Source organism: Lycorma delicatula, chromosome 8 (genome assembly GCF_047948215.1).
Source record: "Lycorma delicatula isolate Av1 chromosome 8, ASM4794821v1, whole genome shotgun sequence".
Classification (NCBI taxonomy): Eukaryota; Metazoa; Arthropoda; class Insecta; order Hemiptera; family Fulgoridae; genus Lycorma; species Lycorma delicatula.
The window spans coordinates 114,603,951-114,624,325 of record NC_134462.1 but is presented as its reverse complement, the minus strand read 5'-3'; the positions used below and the strand labels follow the sequence as shown (position 1 = coordinate 114,624,325).

Genomic DNA, 20,375 nt, shown 5'->3' with positions numbered 1-20,375 from the left:
TCATCTATTTGCCGCAAAAACTCTTCATTTGTCACTTTATCCACCCATCTGATTTTTAACATTCTCCTATAGCACCGCATTTCAAAAGCTTCTAATCTTTTCTTCTCAGATACTTCGATTGCCCAAGTTTCACTTTCATATAAAGTGACACTCCAAACATATACTTTCAAAAATCTTTTCCTGACATTTAAATTAATTTTTGATGTAAACAAATTATATTTCTTACTGAAGGCTCGTTTCGCTTGTGCTATTCGGCATTTTATATCGCTCCTGCTTCGTCCATCTTTATTAATTCTACTTCCCAAATAACAAAATTCTTCTACCTCGACGGAATTCACGCCTAACTCTTATAACTGACTCAAAAATAGCAACCCACATCACGCATTGAATCTTGCTCTGCACCGCATTTGATCACTAACGCGCACGTATACTAGAAACACAACGCGCATGCTCTAGCTTTTGCAAAATTAACTTGGAATATTGATCTTTTATTTAACGTAAAGTTCATCACTCTACAATGTTTTTTTCTGAAGCTATAACCATTTAAAAACAAGTTACCATTTTTTTTTTTTTTTTTTGCGAACTCTTAAGAAAGGTGTCGTCTGTGTTAACCATAATGTTAGACCCTACATATTTGATGACGCGCCGAAAATTGAAAGAACATGGCCGAAAAGGTTTGTTCCATCTGCTGTATAATTCTGACCTTGCATCGTCAGATTACCATTTGTTTCGCCCTCTACAGAACGCTCTTAACATTATAAAGTTGACTTCAAAAGTGGCTTATGAAAATCAGTTATCACAGTTTTTTATCCAAAAATACAGAAGTTCTAAAGTGACGGAACTATGATTTAATCTCAAAAATGACAAAAGATGTCGATCAGCCCGGCATATATTTAGTTTAATAAACTTAATTTGAAATTAAAAAAAAACTTGTTTTACTTTTGCATTAAAATACTAAGAAATTTTTCCTCATCTATTAAATCTTTTATATTTTATATTACAAGGATTGTTGGTTAATAACGAAATTTTCTTTGTTATTATGTGACATATACCAGTAAAATTCATATATAGACAATACAAACACGCGCGCGCGCGCATACACCAAAGCACGGTTTAATTATTTACCGGGAAAAATGAACTCTTACATTGGTCATAATATATAAATAAAATAATAATAATAATAACCCTCAATATTTTATCCGTCATCATTCCTACTAATTGAATACTATAAAAAAGTACCCCAAACGCTAATTGATTTTTAAATACAACTCTTTTTTGTATGCGGTGTGTAAATGTGTGGTCGATACCCTTTTTTGTCATCCAATATCTTTTCTTTTTTAATTACTATATGTATTTTTAATAGAGAGGTAGGAATGAATTTACTCTCTAGCTTTTTTTCTTTTTTCATTTTAAGTCTTTATCAGTTTGTTGTTATTTAAATAATTATTACAGAAAATGTTTGTTAACTATAATGGACTAATTATTTATAAAATGACATAGTAGATAAGTAGTCAGTTTTTCCAAAAATACTTACCGATGAATAAAAAACCATTCATCAAACTTTATTATAATTGTAATTATCTTTACATGAATGATTTATTAAATTATTATTATTGAAAATATTCTTATTTTAATATTTAATACCAATGAAAAAGCTTATACTTGAAAAATTACGGCGTCACCGTAACCCCCTAAAGTTACAGTTAAAAATTTGTAATGAGTTATAAATGAAAAGTACGATATAATAATGAATTATTTTATTCATTATACTCCCTTGATACATAGTATTAATTTTAATGGTCCAGTCGGTCTATGTGTTTGCCCTCATGTTGCACGCACAATTCTATACGTCGCCACGTCCACTGTGACATGCGACGGAGCATTTCTGGTGTTACTTTACGGAAGGCGTCTCTCGCAGCGTCACGCAATTGTACATTTGTGGTCTAATGACGTGTAGATATACGTGTGGCTTGATAATTCCCCATAATGGATGTGTGGTATGGTGAGATCAGTACTTCGTGGTGACCATGATAACGGAGCTGGTGACGTTGGAGTCCGGCGGCCAATTCAAAGTCCTGAAAATTTTTCTTTCAGAAACGCGCGGACTAATGGAGGAAAACGTGCAGGTGTTCCATCCTTCTGCAATCGTACTCGTTCCATGAGATTCTTCTCTTGAAATTGTGGTAATGACCGTAACTCCAACATCTATAAATAAATTGTGCATTCACTGACGCGTCAAAAATACGTACGAAACAAGAAATGAGCTCTCATTCCAGCCCATGTATGACGTGTGGTTGATTTCTTTCCAAGCCTGTCGCGTAATAAGAATCTTCTTTCGCCCAAAATAACACGTTTCTGCCACGTGAACTGCGATTGCACATTCGTCAGTAAAAAGCACCTTTCCACGGCGAACTGGAGCGGAGAATTTTTCTAATAAAGACCGGCAGGATACAGCGCGACATTCCATGTCTGCGTCTGACAGTTCATCGATGAACATCGGACGAAATGGACTAAGTTTCAAGTCCTTTTTCATACGGTCTTGCATTGTCGTTCGCGGTATACCAAGTTCAGCTGACCGTTTACGAGTCGATTTCATGAAGGATTGTTCAACGGAAACTGCAAGAACAGCACATGTTTCTAACCGCGTTAACTTTCGTCCATTCCGCGGCCTACCTTTAACTAATTCAACCGCATGTTTTTACCAAGCCAACATTTTAGCTTATTGTGTGGCGGCTTATTAAAGCGTCGCCGAAATATATCACTAATTAGCTTCAATAGTTGATTCGTATGTTGTCGATAATGAAAGCATACACTTGTTACTAACCATTCCTCGACGCTGTAATTACTCGTGTCAGCTATTTTAGCACAATTGTCTTTTATTCAGAGTGTGTGATGTTGTAAAAAACTGTTGACAACCGACCCCGACGAAAATACCGTATTTTCTAAACACATAACTCATATTTTCTGTTAATTGTAGCGGTACAGTGATTTTCGGTCACTCTGTAGGTATTATATATCCTTTATGGAAAAAACTGAATTATATACCACATTAAATCTTGTTATATTTTACATTTTTATTGAGATTTTCAATCTATTTGAAGAAAATTAAAATTTAAAAGTTATTTAATTTCAATAAGAGATTATATTGCAAAATAATTAATGTTCAAATATATTTAAAAATATATTTGCAATTTATCTTTCATTTAACTATTTTCAATATTTTTTCAAGAGTAAGGTTCAATATGGCGACTATTAAAATAAAATCAACTTTCAGCAAAGGTAGAATTTTTTCACTAAAATACGTTGTACTGATATAGAATCACACAATTATTAGTTAAATAGATGTTTAAATACATGTACTTATATGAATCCATATAGTATAAAGATACACAGTAGAATAAATTAATTTACCAACAGGATGGTAAAAGGAAAAACAATTAATTAGAATTTATTGGAATCTCAATCGGTCTGTACATTTGCTTCACAGCGCTCTAAAATGAAAGGATACACTAACAAGTGCAAGATCTATAATAAATATTATTCATGTATGAAACCAATTTGTTAATTTTATTAACATTTATATGATATTTTTAAATAACATCTTTTATAAAAACAAACGTTATTATAATAAACCACCAATCCAATTATTTTTCTTCAGGATAAAATATTTCGCAAAATCTAAAGAAAATTTTCATCTTCAACCACCTAATTTTCAATAACTTTTAATAATAAAAAAAAATTAAATGGTAAAATATTAGAATATACAAAATTAATTAAATTAAAAAGTTAATTACTTATTTTTAAATCTGCGCATTTAAAAAAAAAAAGGTTTTGCTATCGGTCAATAAATGCCTGTTTTAATAAAATCTATTTATAACTCCGAAAGTTTAATATACTATTAGCTCAAAAATTCTACATCATAGATACAAATTTTAATTTCGAATCATGAAATTTGGTGTAATAGGTTATGTCTTAGGGGATAAATTTTACTTAATATTTTTTTTTAAATCATGTGTGAGGTGGGTAGATATTTGAAGTTTTTTTTTTACATTAAACAAGGTTGTGGTTTTTTTTAGTAATTTTATTACTTTAAAATAAAATAAAAATAACATATTAAAAATATCTTAAAATATATATTAAAAAAAACAACCTATATTTCCACCTAAAAACTGTTACCATTTCAACCAATTGTCATGATACTTATTTTTACCTCTTTTCTAAATGAGGTATTCTGAAAAGACGAATAATTTCTACGTCGAGTACCTTTCTTAGCTTCATTCTTTTGTCACTTGAAGAGACGTTTGGTAATCACTCCAGTGTGAAAACTTATTGTACCGGTACTTTTAAATTTCTATTAATCTTTTTATAAGATTTAGTCAACGCCCCTCCCTATATTTGAGGTCCTGCCTTATCTGGCCTTCTTCTTCTTTATGGCTTTAACTGGCCTTCTTTAGTCATGCCTTCTTGTTTATTTGTTATTACCGGTGGTTATATTCATCTTTTAATTTTATTTATCTTTTTTCTGTTTTCAATAAATTAACGTTCTTGAAAACAGTAAATAGATAAATAAAATTAAAACATAAGTATAATCATTAATAACAAATAAACAAAAAGAAGGCCAGATAAGGCATGACGTCAAATATACGGAGGGACGTTGACTAAATCCTATATAAAGATTAAAAGAAATTTAAAAGTACCATCTGAAGGTTAATAATTACGTGGAGTGAATAATTTCTGTTTACTTCTTCAAAGAAAATCGCCGCCCCAAAACCGCGATCGCGAATAGGTATCACCATTTATAAGTTCCCTATTACCTTCCTTTCCTTTCAAGAGAGAAGAAAGAGGGAACGAGCCCAGAAGCCATCAGCCCAGCAGTCACAAGCCCAGCAGCCACCTGCCCAGCAGCCACTGACAGCACAGAAGAACGAAGAAACCTGCACTTTCCCCCGTTCAGCCCTTCGGGGCTTCGGGAATTCCAAGGTTAATGGTATGTAACTTCGGTTACTACCAATTCTTGGAAAGTGCAGGCCAAAGAAGAACGAAGAGGTCTTCGGAAGAAGAAGAGGGAGAAGAAGAAGGAAGACCAACCACTCGACTCAACATCACAAACTGGAGTCCGGAACAGAGCCCAGCAGAGATGCGTCCTGAAGGGCAGCCATACCAGAAGCGGATGAAGAGCTTCTACACAACCTCTCCTTTTCAAAACTTACAGTAAGATAAAATAACCCAGCAATTGCGACTCCTCCGGAAAAGGGGACGCATTGCTCCCTCCTTACAGGTAGTGCCCCGTTGTGGCGTATTCCTGCTAGCCTATTAAAGAGTTAGCACCGAAAGGACTTCAGTGGACGGTCTGAAAGGGAATTACGTCGGGAGGACAGGCTTTATAAGCCTAGCCTTCCGCGGTCGGCCCATAAAATGGGTTCGATAACGCTGGTTTAACAACGGATTGGAATGCAATTAAATCCGTCTTAAATTCACTAAAATAATAATACAAAACTTGAGAAAATTAGAACCGAGATTTAAAATAATTCTTTTAAAAACCAAGCCCGATTAGAATGATCCAGCAGCAAGGGACTCTGTCCAGGTTCTGCGATAAAGTAGGGAGTAATAAACTCCTGCCAACTTTGCATTCCATTCCATTCCAAAAGTACCAGTACAATAAGTTTTGACAATGGAGTGGTACCGAAAGTGTCAACAAGTGATAAAAGAATCACGCTAAGAAATATAAGCAGTTATCAATTAAGTATAGTGATCTTAGCAAAAAAGATAATAGTAATTATTTATCTTAATAACAACTGTTTTAGACGAACGATTTTTTAGATTTATCATAGATGTTAGGTATAGATATTTAAGCTCTTTGATAAATACTTATTTAATTCAAATTTACGCAACCCACATTTTTTAAATTAGGGGTATTTTTATCTACGTATTATAATTAAGTTAAATAAGAACACCTTCACAGGGTTAAATTTTGTGAATTATAAATATTTATTGTTGTAATTAATCTTTCTAGAAATATTTTTCCATTATCTCATAAAAATGACGGGAAAACACATTAACTTTATTACTAATAAGTTAGAAAAATCCATTTCAATAATTTGAATTGGGTAGTTATCATTGGTTTTTTAATAAATTTGAAATAATTTAACAGATTCTAACATTAAACACTAAGCCAGGAGTTTATAAATTGATTTTATTTCTTACAAAAAATAATACTAAAAATTCTTAATCGACAATCTTCTTATAGAATTTTAACATCACTTCCTTATATCAGTGAAATCATGTAGAAGTGAGTAGAACTTGGATGACAAGAAGCGATGCGTCACTCAGTGTCACTATATGTAATTAAACTGTTTAAGGTATCATATCGATTTATTCTTGAAGACAATTTTGCAGTCTTCCAATTACTTTTCTTACGCACGTAAATTCGTGGAATATATTTCTTTGATAATTTACCGCTATCTCCTTTTTTAAACTTCTTTGAATAGTATAAAATTTTTTTAAGATATAATATGGATATTACATCCTTGACGTTTTCAGTAAAAAATTATAAAAACATTAATTTACATTTTATCATAACTTCATTTTTTATGGATAATTTAAGTATTCTTTAACCGTATTTATGAATACATGTTTTACACTATAATTTCATAATGAATGAATATAAAGTAATATTAGTTAATGAGTTTATCGATTACAGACAAATATGGTCAGCGATTTTTGTTTTGTTTTATATTTTTAAACAAGAATTGATTTACTCCAAGTATATAATTTTCATTTAATTTCGGCTGTGCAGTAGGTATTGAACATTGCGGATAGTTTAACTAATCCAAGCATATGTTGCTACCCACCGTGTTGGTCTAGTGGTGAACTTGTCATCGCAAATCAAAGCTGATTAGAATTCTCGACTTCGAAATGCTGATTTCGAAGTCGTGAATTCTAAGGTTCAAATCCTACTAAAGGCAGTTACTTTTATACGGATTTGAATACTTAGATCGTGGATATCGGTAGTTTTGGTGGTTGGATTTCAATTAACCACACATCTCAGGAATGGTTGAATTGAGACAGTACAAGACTACGCTTCATTTATACTCATACATATCATCTTCATTTATCCTCTTAAGTAATACCTGAACGTTAATTACCGGAGGCTTAACAGGAAAAAGAAAAGCATGTGTTGCTATACAAAACCTAGAAAATAGTTTGAAAGAAATATTCAACTAATAGTTGATATACTAACTATTAGTTAAAAATTTCTTCTGAATTATGGGTTAAACTTTGTAAACTCTTCTAAACAATTGGTTATACTTTCTTTGTAGTACATATTATGTTTAAAGTATTAGCAAGGTAAAAATTTACACAACAAAATTAACATTTTAAGTGTAATTTTCTAAATATTAAGCGTTTAATTCCCAAGTGGAATAAAATGTGATGTTATTGTATACTCTTGTAATTTATTACATATGTATGTATATGTGTTCATCTATATTGTATATTACTTCTGCAAGTATATTTAGATTAAATTGTTTTTTTATTTATTTTGAACAATCGAATTACGTCACTATTCAAACATCAGATTTAAAGCCTTATAAATTTAATCGACTTAATCCATATTTAGATAAATAAGTTTATTGTTGTAGGAGTTCCATTCTTTAGAATCATATTCATCCTGAAGTTATACGTATACAAAGCTATTAATTATACGACATGAACAGTAATAAAACCGTCTTAAAATGAAACATAATATTTTAAACGTTATAAAATATGAGATCCGATAATAAATTATTATAAATTATGATTCATAATCGTAAATCTTAAACTATTTAAGATATCTGGTGTACACATATATAATAATAGAATTACAGTACATAAATACTCACCGCCCTGAAAGCCCCTTCTCCAAGCTTGGATAACATTCTTAGCCTATGACGGGGAAATTCTGGTATTACAGTTGTTTCTAATCTTCGTTTTAGAGCAGTAAGCACGTCTTGCTGACTAGGAGCCTGTTTAACATTAAAAACAACGGTAAATTATTTTAAAATGCGATTTTACAACAAAATTTTATTAAGATCTATGAAGAATTGTTATTCTTTATGTATTTAAATGCTAAATAATGATAATAAATCATTTTTAAGTACAACCAGAGATAGTGCTTGCACCTAAATTTGTATTTATAAATTTCATTATAGATGTATAAATTATCATTCATTAAAAATTAATAATTTTATTATTTGCATTTGTAAATTTGTTTTTGGTGAATTTCTAGATCACCAAATATAGCTGTGTATAGATAAATACAAAGTTTATTTTATTTGAAATGATAAATTTTTTAAATTATTAGCCTTTGGCAACCTTTTTTTTCCCCCAAGACCATTGAGGATGGTCCAGCAGTTACGCATTGCGCATCCTCAGTGGTTGCCTGACCTCTAATCTGGGAGGTTAGAGGTCAGGAAACTCCACAGGATTCGATCCGGCGATGACGTGTCCTGCGGGGATCGCTCACCCGGTAGGCTGGGCTCGGTCTTTTCTTTGCGCCATGCCTCAAAGCAGTTTTCCTCCACGGAGGGGATCTAACCGGGTCTCCGGTCTTTTCAATTTTCCCCGAACTCAAGGGGTCTTCGGTCAATCATCGAGAGCAGCCCACCTCAGTGAACCTCTCATAAGCAGGGCTGCCCTTGTATTTCCCAACTACCAGTATCTGTTCCCATCCCACTCCCTAGCGTCTCTCTCCTTGATTTGTATTATTCTTTAGTATGTACTGCAGCTTGTTTTCCGGATGCAATAGACTTATCCTAAATGAATGCCTAATCTCGTCCCATCTGCTACATCTGTATGTCGAGTGCTCTATCGAGTCAATTTTGTTACAGTATCGGCAGTCTGGTGTTATCCGCCTACCAACACGATAGAGGTAGGCCTCAAAGTCACCGTGTCCAGTTAACCGTTGTGTGAGATGGAATCCCATCTCTCCGCACCACCTGTTGATCCATATATTGACTGGGAATTATTCTTTTGGTCCAGCCTCCAGTGTCTGGTGTTTCCCACTGTGTCTGCCACTCTTCAAGCATGTGTCTTTTAGTTTCACTTTTAGGTATTCCACAGTTAACTCGTCGGAGCATCAGAACCCTAAGCCCGACAGTGGGTATTCCCGCTACGACTTCTACTGCGTTTTATGATAGCGTCTTATATGCAGACACAATTCGTATCGCAGTTCTCCTCTGCAGAGCAGATACCTTATTTAGGTTTTTCTTTTTGGCAACCTAGAACCTTCCTTGAAAACTCTATTTAATGTCTGTATGAACGATATCTTCGAATATGTTACCGTATTTATTACACACTGGTAAAATATCTTTAATGGATCAATCTTTTTGTTCAGTGAATTTCTTTACTAATTACTTGCAATTTAATCGTTAAGAAACCCCTTCAGTTAGTATTTTTCCAACAACAGCTGTATTTCTACTACACCAGCTTAACTAAAAAGGGAAAATATATAGTTCAGCCAAAAATTTTGGGTATAGTAAATTTTTTTGGCTGATGTTAACATTTCACCTTAGTTCTCCGCACCCAAAAAAAAAAATTATAGAAGTCTCCGGAAGATGTACGTACATAGGTAAATGTGTTTTCCTATGTTTTGGTTAATATATCCGGACTGACTCAGCTTATATTCCTTGAAAAATGCTCAAAACGTTTTTTACACGAGGTATTTCTGGTACTAAATTTTGGAGAAAATTAAGAAAGGGGGAGGGCTAGTATTCTCCTTTATTAATTTTTTACTTTTCCTGTAGCGATCGCAGAAAATTCAGCTTTATACGATGGAAGTACTTTCATGTTATTTAAAATTCCAGTTTTAAGTCAGTCAGATTTAGGTGTGGGGAATTATTGAACGTTATCTCCAATCAGGTTTTGTCTCATTTAAAAATCCTTTGAACAAATAAGTTACTTAAAAATTTGCCTATTTGTATATAGATGTCCCAGAATTAGCAAATTCTCGATCCCATTGAATAAGAGGGGAATCATGATAAAATCTTTTATTATTATTATTTATTTATTTTTTTTAAACTAGTCTATAATTATTTTGCCTTGTAGAATAGCATTACACCGACTTATTGAAGTAAATAATTACCCCAAAAAATAATGTTTTGAGTCTCAAAAACAAGGGAGCGAATGGCTGTCATAATTAAGATATCAATTTTAAAATTAATTTTCAAGATTGAAAATCCAACTGTATCTAGTATTAATTTAGACGTCATATGGAACTTCTTTATTTTTTTTTTTTTAATAGGAGTTTCATGGGACCTGATATTAGCATTTTAAAAAAATTAATATTTTTAAATTTCTGATACTTTATTTATTTTTCAAGTTGTGACAATTATAAAAAAATATTATATGAGATGTTGTAAAGGGATATCGAATATAATCCAAATTTTTTCTCTAAAAATTTTGATTTTTTTAACAATTATTATAATTGTAAAATTATTAAATTTATGATCATAATTGTACATCCAACATCCCAGCCCCAGAGGGGAAGCCTTGTGATGCTTCCGGTCGCCACACCACCCCACCCCGTGCCTAGCCCTAATGGGCTTTAACGGGAGTCGTGTTTCGCCTCTTACATCTCGTAGTAATAGTCCAGGCCACGTTGGGATGCCGCTGATGTAAATGCCTGGGAAGAAATTTACATCAGTGACTTATAAACAACTCGGTTTTTGCCTTCGCTGCAGGCCTCATCCGGACATCTTGAATGTCCTAATCGTTGCCTTCTGAACTAGCTAACCTAGTTCGCGGAAGCACAAACCCCGCGCTTAGTCCTACATTTTACAGAACCAGTTCGTGTGTAAAGGTCTCATAAATTTGAGGTAGATGAATAATATCATACCACCAAAACTATTGTTCGCAGCAACGAAATTTATTCCTAGTTCCCTTAGTGAACTCAACTTCAGTTGATACCCTTGACTTGGTTTCATTATGGACTCCGGTCTGGTCTACCAGGAAGAGGCGGACAGATCTCTTACTCAAACTCAGCTCCATAGCAGAGTCCCGCGTAACATTTACTTTCATTTACCACCATCGTCGAGATGCCGCTACACCTCACAGCTGCATGAAAATTCATGCCCTCGGCAGTGTAGTCGCCATCCCGCCGACCGTGATGCTTGTTCAATCAAAAACTGCTCTCGTCAAAATGACGCTACAACTCAGGGCTGCATGGTTACCCATACATACCCTTGGCATCATAACTGTACAGTAAAATTTTGATCATAAAAATGTCGTTTTGTTATTGAGTCAAATAGGAATTAAAACATTTTACTATGAATATTTTTTAATAAGAGCCGATATTATTAAATAATATAGTTTAAAAAAATAATATATTTTTGAAAATTTCTTGTTGATTCTGGCACTACTCTATAAGTTATTATTTTAAAAAATCAGTTTTTATACTTAAGTAGGAATATGCTAATAAGAATGACTTATATATAATTAAATTGTTCTTATAATTACGTCAACACTTATATTTCTGGAATATATATTTTTTTTTGAGCTTCCTATTACAGGTTGTTGAAACGAACCGCATCACCAAATGAAACATAAAGATCATGAAAAAAATGATGTGGATATGAACATAAACAACTGTAGGGCTCTTTTATTTAGCTTGGTATATATTTTTGCCAATAATTTTGAAGCTAACAATTTTTCTATTATATATGTAATTTCATCTCAGTACTGAAATTTATCTTTAAAAACAACTGAAAAAATTAAGTAAAATATACTTTTTTATTATGTTTTACCCTAATAAAATTTTACGTCCGAGTGGAAAGCACAAAATATAATTTTATAAAACTATATATCTTATTAATTACATAATTAAATTTTCCTGAATTATTTGATATTTTTGTATTAACAATTTTCCAGTTACCGTTCGTTCTACAAAAGGGAATTATTTCACCAACAATGGTTGTACATATACATTAAAATAACTGATAGACCTGTGTTGATTTTTGAAGTAGTCTTTTATTTTAAATAACTACCGACTCGAATAGGTGGAGAACATTTTGCATCTCACCCTTTTATTGTGAATATCCCGAAATTGAATCCCATTTAAACTTGAAATTTTTTATAAGTTATATAATTTCGATTTTATATTCTCACGTACAGATTTCATCAAGCTTTATACGTGAAATCTGTACGTGAGAATTCACGGTCTATTCTTTTGAATTTGCTTCTTCACGCTTAAAAACAATAATTGTTCCAAATTTGCCTGGATGGATCACGAGAAACCATAATAAAACCTTAATCAGAGCAGCTCACAAAATACGCAATATATTAAAAATAGGTGTAATTAAAGTACATGTTAATTATTTCAAATTTAAACCGATGAAATCTTTGTTAAATTAAATTCGGTATCACACTAAATAAAAATCAAGAATAATTTTAAAAAATAAATCACAATAAAAAATGTTTTAATAAAAATTGAGTACAGAATTATGTACACGTTAAACTGGATGCAGAAAATTCAAATTTTTTTAAAATTATTATTACGGTGGATTAAATTATCTTCTATAAAAAAAAGGAAAAGAACTGATATATGAATCAGAGAGAAAAATACTGCAGCAGATACATTATAACATAATCGTTGAAATTTATATTTTATGTTGCTGCTCAAAAAAAGACATCAGCTTTTTTTTTTTTTTATTTATTTTTTTAAGGTTACTGTAGTACACCAACTTCTCTGATGCAAAATAGATATTTTTATTTACAAATTTCAATTCATCTGCGATGTAACAATGAATACTTTCAATTACAACTCACATTATATTATTCAGTTTATCAAAATTAACATATTAGTTTGTTTTTTGTTTTAAATTTTAAAAGTAATCCCATGAAATATTATTTCTTGAAAAATCGGTAATTAATAATTAGTAAAAATTTACTCGAAAAATTCCCAAATTAGGTAGGAAGTAAACAGTAAAAAGAAGTTAGTTATTAGTCAATTAATCTTACAACTACCAGAAAGAAAAAACGTCTTTTTAGTTTGTTATTGATAACTGCGAAAACTACTGATTCAATCATTACGAAATTTTAACTGTAGCTTTATTTTGACCCTCAGATTGGTTACTGCAGTTCAAGCCTCCCCAATCTATATAAATAATCATAATTTTAAAAAAAAGTATAGATAAATAACCTAGAATTTCTTTACTAAATTTAATGTCGTTGATGGATATTGTCTATATCACTATTGACTTCTACAGACAGGTTATTTATGTGATTTATTAAATGTAATATCATTTCATTGCGGGAAATCGCATTGCATGTGGCGGCAGGCTTCAGAACGGTGTCGGCTGAGGCAACATTTGTGGTATCCGGAATCCCTCCGTTAGACTTGAAGATAGGGGAGCTCTTGAAGAGAAGGAGTGGTACTCCGAAGACGGTTGCATGGTGCGCCTTGTTCGACAAATGGCAGGAAAGGTGTGATCAAGCGGCAGGTGGCCGCTGCACCTACACACTGATTCCTGGTATCAAGAAGTGGATTAACAGAAAACACGGTAAGATGGATTTTTGGACAACCCAGTTCTTAACCGGTCATGGGTCGTTCAATTCCTATCGGAAAAAAATTAGGAGATTTGATAGCGATGCATGTCAATATTGTGGAGTTATAGACACGCCCGCGCATGTAATGTTTCATTGCATCCGATGGGAGGAGGATAGACGGCTCTACTGCAACATCACCGGGCCACTCGACGAGAGAGGCTTTGTGGGAAAGATGCTCCTCTCAGAATCCGGTTGGAATACTGTATCCAAGATGTGTTACAACACGCTAAAAGTGAAGATTTCTGAAGAAGACCGGCATGGACGAGTATCTGTATGAACAGGATTCGTAGGGGTGGTACAGGGGGGGTGGTAGCTCGCAGGGAGGGTGGTAGCAGCTGTGGCATGGGGGGTTCTACAGCGTCGCCTCTGTCGAAGAAGCTGTCGGGACTCCACTGAACTCGGACAGAAGACTACCATTGTGTGGATAAGTGTGTATGAGCGTATGGATGTGCAAATATGAGTGGAGCAACCGACTCGGATCGGTTTGGCTGGAACTCGACGTAACCACATACGGACACGTTGTGGTATCTACGAGCAGATTTTTTGGCCTCTGCTACGTAAACCTCCCCCCCCACAAAAAAAAAACACTTCCTTAAATTATCAATTTGTGTTGATATCGTAATTATCATAAAAACAGATTAGTTTAATAATAAAATTAAAGGAAATGACGACTATTTACATATTTAACAGAGTTTTAATGGTTTGAGAAATATTGAATTTAGATAACAAATCGACTTCTTCAGAAAGTTATTATGTGCTGAGAACTCATCGTCACGTTAGTAAAACAGCACTATAAATTTTTATATCCTAAAGTAAATTTTCCATGAAGGTTAGCGATGTACTTATTTGGGATAGATTCGACTTTCAATTTGGTATTAATATTTTCATGCCTAGATTTGGTCAGGTCATAGATAGAAGAAGTACTTCTAGGTTTATGATCTAGAATTACTAGAAGATCATTACTATGATCTTCTAGATCATTACTATGATCTAGAAGTACTAGAATTTATGATCCTACACCGAATGAATCTACAGCAAATCGTTCTCAAAAACCTGAAGAGCTCGGTTTGATCGAGTTCAATATTCGAGAAGTATTTTATGAGTCGTGAATAGCCATAACTTTGGGAGAAGAAATCCATATATAATTACAAAAAAAATTCTTTCCAGTTTTTCAAGTTCTATACGCATATAGTGCGGATGAAACCATGGCATGGATGCTATTAAAAAAAGAACTTGGTTACGCGTTTCAGATCGGGCTTAAAATCGAGTACGGTTAAAAAGAAGTCAAACAAAGGCAATTTTTTTTTAATATAAATAAGGAGATGAAATTACAAAATTGAAGTCACTAAGAAGTCAAAATAAGACCACCGACTGTTTTATATAGAGATTTATTAGGCTTTAAAATCATCGTCAAAGATGTTGGGCGCTAAGTACAATTATTTATGAATTTATAATTTTACAAGTGAAGATTAAGTAAACACTTATAAAAATTTTAAACTAAAGGAAAATATTTTTAAGAAAAAAATTATAAAGTCAAAGGAAAAATGCATAACATCTAATGACTTATAGAATATAACCGTTATCAAAGCAAAATATAAACGATAAAAATTCTTTTTTTTTTAATTACCAGTTTATTTCTATTAAGCAATTTCCATTTAGTTAAAATTTAATTTGAAAATTCAGTCAATCGTATCGTAAATTTTTAAATAAAACTTTACGCGTGCTGATCAATTAAACTTTGTAAAATATTATAGAATTAATTACTCTATTAGCAAAATTCATAGCAGTAAATAATTCAGTCGGTATTTTTAACTTTTAACAGAATAATTTTTGTTTTAAATATTTTTTGTATTCGTTTATTTTTGGGGAGGACAGGTTGAAGAGAGTATTTATTAGTTTGTTGATTTGAATGGTAGGTTTTTTCGTTTTATTTGGTTATACGTATAATTAATGTCAATTAAGTCTGCAGTATATTTAATGTGATTACAAATTTTATTTAGTCATTTATTTTTTTCAGTTAAAAATGTTTGCTTTTGAAACGCATTTTATAAAAATAAGAGAAAAAAATTATTTCCTACTGGTTTTAAACTATTATTTTAGAAAAACTTTATTTCCTATCGTAAATTCTTAAAACCTTTTGTCTTAAGGTTTTTTTAATAATCACAGCACCAATTATTATTTTCATTAAAAAAAAAATACATCAAAACAACACAGTTCTATATTTATTATCCTTTTCTGTAAATTAATCAAACTAATGATTCAGAAATTGTTTTTCCATCTAAATAAAAAAAAAAAGGAATACTTGGGTGGCATAGACTATTCATCTGTTTTGAGCACCGCTTTTTTGTGCAAATTCTGTCATATAAAAAGCCAAATCCGAATAAAACAATAGGAATGCATATACTTTATAATACCACCCATGATGCCCAGTATAAATAGTGCTATTCTTTTTAATTTTATACTAACACAGAAAAAGTCTTTTTCTCTTTCTCGTTTGTTCTATTGTTATAAAAAAATAAATCGTTTTCTAAATGTTTTTATCAACTTATTAAGTTATTTAATATAGTGCTATTACGAAAGTTAACGGATGGAGGAATTGGACACAATCGATCTTGGAATCAGCGGTTATAGAAATTAACATTTTTGAAACATGTTTCTATTCCTTAGCTTAGGTATCTTAACTTTTTCTGTTACATATTGTAAACGATTACTAATACGGTGTGTTCTAGATCAAATTTTCAACCATTTTAATATTGAAACGACAATAAGTGTTTTACTCTTTACCAATCACTTATTATTAAATATAATTTATGTTGCTTCTTAACTCATATTCAAGTTTATTTAAAAATCGTTTCACTGAATTTGAACTGTAAACGTTGAGTTAACAACGCTGTTTTTAAAAGTTTTTTTGTACAAATCTGGAAAAAAATCAATTTTTCAGTTTTATTCAGATGTAAACAGCCGATTATAGATCAATTACATTAACTTTTTAAGGTATTTGCTGCAATAAAGATTTGCTTTTCTTTTGGAATTAAAGAATTACTCATGAATCTGTATAGGATACCTAAAAGGACACTTCGCCTATCGACGGTGTGTAGCGTGAGAATTAAATTAAAATGTAATCATTCACAACATGAAATGATAATTTAATTAAAAAATAATTTCGAATGTTTTATACTTAGAAAAACAAAAATATATTTGAGTCAGTATCAAAACAAGGAGATTATTAATTGCCAGTGGTTACCTGAACCTCAGCACTAGCGGGTTACACTGCATACGTTGTTTTTGGATCGTTACTTTGACATGAGTACTTTAAAAACTATTTCTTAAATGATTTTAGTTGTAGAATTTATATGAAAGTTTAAAATTTATTTGAATGTTCTAGCAAGTCTCAGCATCCAAGTCAATCGAACCGCGGCCAATCTTTTACTTGACTGTACTTACCTTCCCACAAACTCCATTATACAGTACAAATTATTCTCTTACGCAATGCACCCTCTCCCGTAGTATCTTTATCTATTCTTTATTACTTTAATTATTTTTCTTTTTTCTTCAACTCTATTCAAAACTTCATCATTTTTCTTGTTATCTATTCATTTTATCCTCTCTATTCGTTTCTAGATGTACATTTCTAATGCTTCTATTCTTTTTTTTCATCTTCTTCCGTCAGAATTCATAACCTTGACTTTCAAAATGAAATATTTCGGTTATCATGTTCTCAGATTTTTATGTAGACGCAAGCATAAAAATTTGTTTCTTATATTTAAAGCCTTTTTCGCCATTGTAATTATTTTTTTTTTTAATTTCTTAACTGCATTTAAATAATTGAATTAAATTATAAAATAAAATATAATTCACAAGAATATATATATTTAAAAATGCCAAAACAATTGCAAATAATATATTTAAAGAATAAAAAATTGAGTGCACAATTATATAATATTTTACTTACTAGCAAAATTTTTAGTTACATTTTTTGGAAAGTTTTCTTATAGATAATTTTCTTTAATAACAAAAACTTAGCTTTTATAAAGTTAGACACCGACAACGTTTGTGTTTGTGCGTAACCTATTTAGAAGTCGATCCTTTTTAATTAAAATAATGTCTTACTGTTTAAAGTAGACTATAAGAAGAAAGTTTTAACTTGTATAACATGTGTGCTATGAAATAAAAATAGTAATATACTTTTATAGTGCAATGAACTTTTATGTTTATTACAACACTTAACCCTTTCTCTTTTTCTTTTTATTACTTCAATGTGACAATATTGTCGTCTTTTTTATACATACCACCTTACACACTTTATATATATATATATATATATATATATATATAGAGAGAGAGAGAGAGTGATAGAGAAAGCTAACTAAGCAGTGTAGAGGTTTCTGTTCACTTATTACTTTTATTTATTGTTTACATTTATACACTTCTTCCCAATTTTCTTGTAACCGCGCTTGTTAAATGCATGTATATTATATTTTTTCCTTCAGAAATAATCTATAAGAACTCATTAAGTTATTCTTTTTTATATATTCAAAAAATAAAACTAGCTTACTATATTTATGATCTCAAACAGGTAAGTAATAGGAGTTTATTTCTTTTTTAATCACGTAAATCTGTTTGAAAACATTATTAAAGAAAATATTTTCAAACAATTGTTTTCAAATGTCATTAACGAGATGGGAATTATGTGGCGACACACACATTATTTCCCATCTCGTTAACGATTTTTTATGTACAACCAAGTTGAATTATTTGGTGTATCTTATAAGTACTAGAAGTTATAAATTATACTAAATGGAACCGTTAATTAAAATTTAAATATGTATATTCATTTAAAAATTGTTTTAAAATTCGCTTTTTAAATTCTTGCCACAAAAAATCTTACATAAAAATAAATCTACAATGAGTAAATTGAAAGACTGGTCCGTATAATCTTCTAGAGGTTTCTAAATGTCCAATAAAACTTTGTGTAATTTGAGGTCCGTAGACAGTTGTGCCTTCCTTAGTTAGTGAATATACGTTGTTATATCAGTAGATTATCGGGCCAGAACATTTTGTTAATTAGTTAAAAATTGAATAGGGACTGTATGTCGTATCAAGAAACCATTAGTATTAAAATGTAAAGTGTTCCGGCCGAGTATCGAACTGTTATCCTCTATTACGGAAATTTTACCATTTTTGCTAGTACAACGCTCAGTGAAAAAAAGAAAAAAAAAAGTGTATATTTACATATAAATCTATATTCCTTCAAGATCGTAAGATGAGGAAGTCCTTTTTTAAATCTCCTTTTTTAAACATTTTTATGAGAGTATTTTTAATTAATCCAGCTATAATTTAACATTAAAATAAACAACATGGGAACTTTAAAAAAAAGAATTGTCACGAGACACATCTAAAGAATTAAATTAAAAAATTCTTTGAATTTTTTATAAATTCTTGATTTTTTTTTGTTTTTCAAGTTGTGGCTATTATTAAAAATGTTTACGTGATTAAGGGGTTAAAACGAGTTCTAAATTTTTTGAACTTAACATTTTTATTTATTTGTCAATTATACTTTTAATGTTACATAATTTTTAAGGTAAAAATGTCATTTGATCAAGAGACCAATTTTGACCCAAATTATTTTACTGAGAATTTTAATATTTTTTTCGCAACTGTACTCTAAATATTACATAATTAAATAATTACAACTAAAAACCCTATTGTGAAATAAAAAATCTATTAAGAACAAAGCTTTGCCCTTGACGAGAAAGTTAGTCAACATTTTTTTGGGTTTTCCTTTGTTTGCATTCGAAATTATAACATTTTCTTACTGTAAAAATAGCTTCCCGTTAAAATTTTCCTTTTTACTGTGAGGGTTAATGCATCATTAAAAAAATAAACTTTTTCCCTTTGTAACTTTACAAAATATTCAAGAAATGTGACGCTAATATAAAAACTAATACAACTTTTTTTTTTACTATAATCTGATGAGCACAATAAATAGATAAACACCTGAAAGAAAAGAGCTCTTCCTTGAAATCAGCATTACTAACCGATTTTAAATAATGGTAAAATATCTCGGACTGGAACAGAAATTTCCCTTCCATGACCTTCCACGCTTAAATAAAAAAAAACCTTTTCGGAAAAACCGGAATGAATGACAACCCCTAATAGAATATCGTAATAGAACCCGTAATGGCAACCCGTAATAGAACTTTACAGTTTCTGATTTTATTTATCTATTACAGCTAATTTTTTAACTCATTTAAAAAAAAACCATTTTAAAAACAATTTTTTTGTAAATAAATTATTAATTATTCAAATAATATTTTTTATAAATAATAGTTTAATTCTTCTGTTATTTTAATTGAATTTTATCCTAATAAAAAGAGTTATTAACTTCCTATTTTATTTGTAACAATACAATAAAAGTACAATAATGTTACGGTTAAATTTATTTGAAAAAGTAAAAAAAAAAAACTTGTAATTTGACATTAAGTAGAAAGGGTGAACTTTCACAATCGGTTTCTGTAGTCTTTTAATTCTCTGTGCTCTTTAAGAGAAAACTGATGTAAACAAAAAGCGGCTAATAGCTTACCGGAACAATAGCATGTGTCAAGCACTGTTTTGGCCAACCCGGTTCCAAATGACCTTTTCAAGCAGCAACTATACCGCTCGGTGTACCTACTGCCGCTATATACTTTACTCTATTACACATTCTTCCCCTTAACCGCCCTTATACTCACTACTCACTGTTCCTTTTAGTAACACAATCCTCTCACAAAATGTGTGTTCACCGCTATGAATTT

General features: G+C 31.0%; 1 protein-coding gene across 1 annotated transcript in view; it reads right to left on the bottom strand.

The window, feature by feature from the left end:
* The window catches only part of LOC142328663 (discoidin domain-containing receptor 2-like), a 490,260-nt gene that overhangs the window by 20,334 nt on the left and 449,551 nt on the right, over positions 1-20,375 (bottom strand). Inside the window, exon 12 of the mRNA XM_075372563.1 lies at positions 7,881-8,003. Coding sequence (XP_075228678.1) covers positions 7,881-8,003 — 123 coding nt within the window. The remainder of the gene's footprint in view (positions 1-7,880; positions 8,004-20,375) is intronic.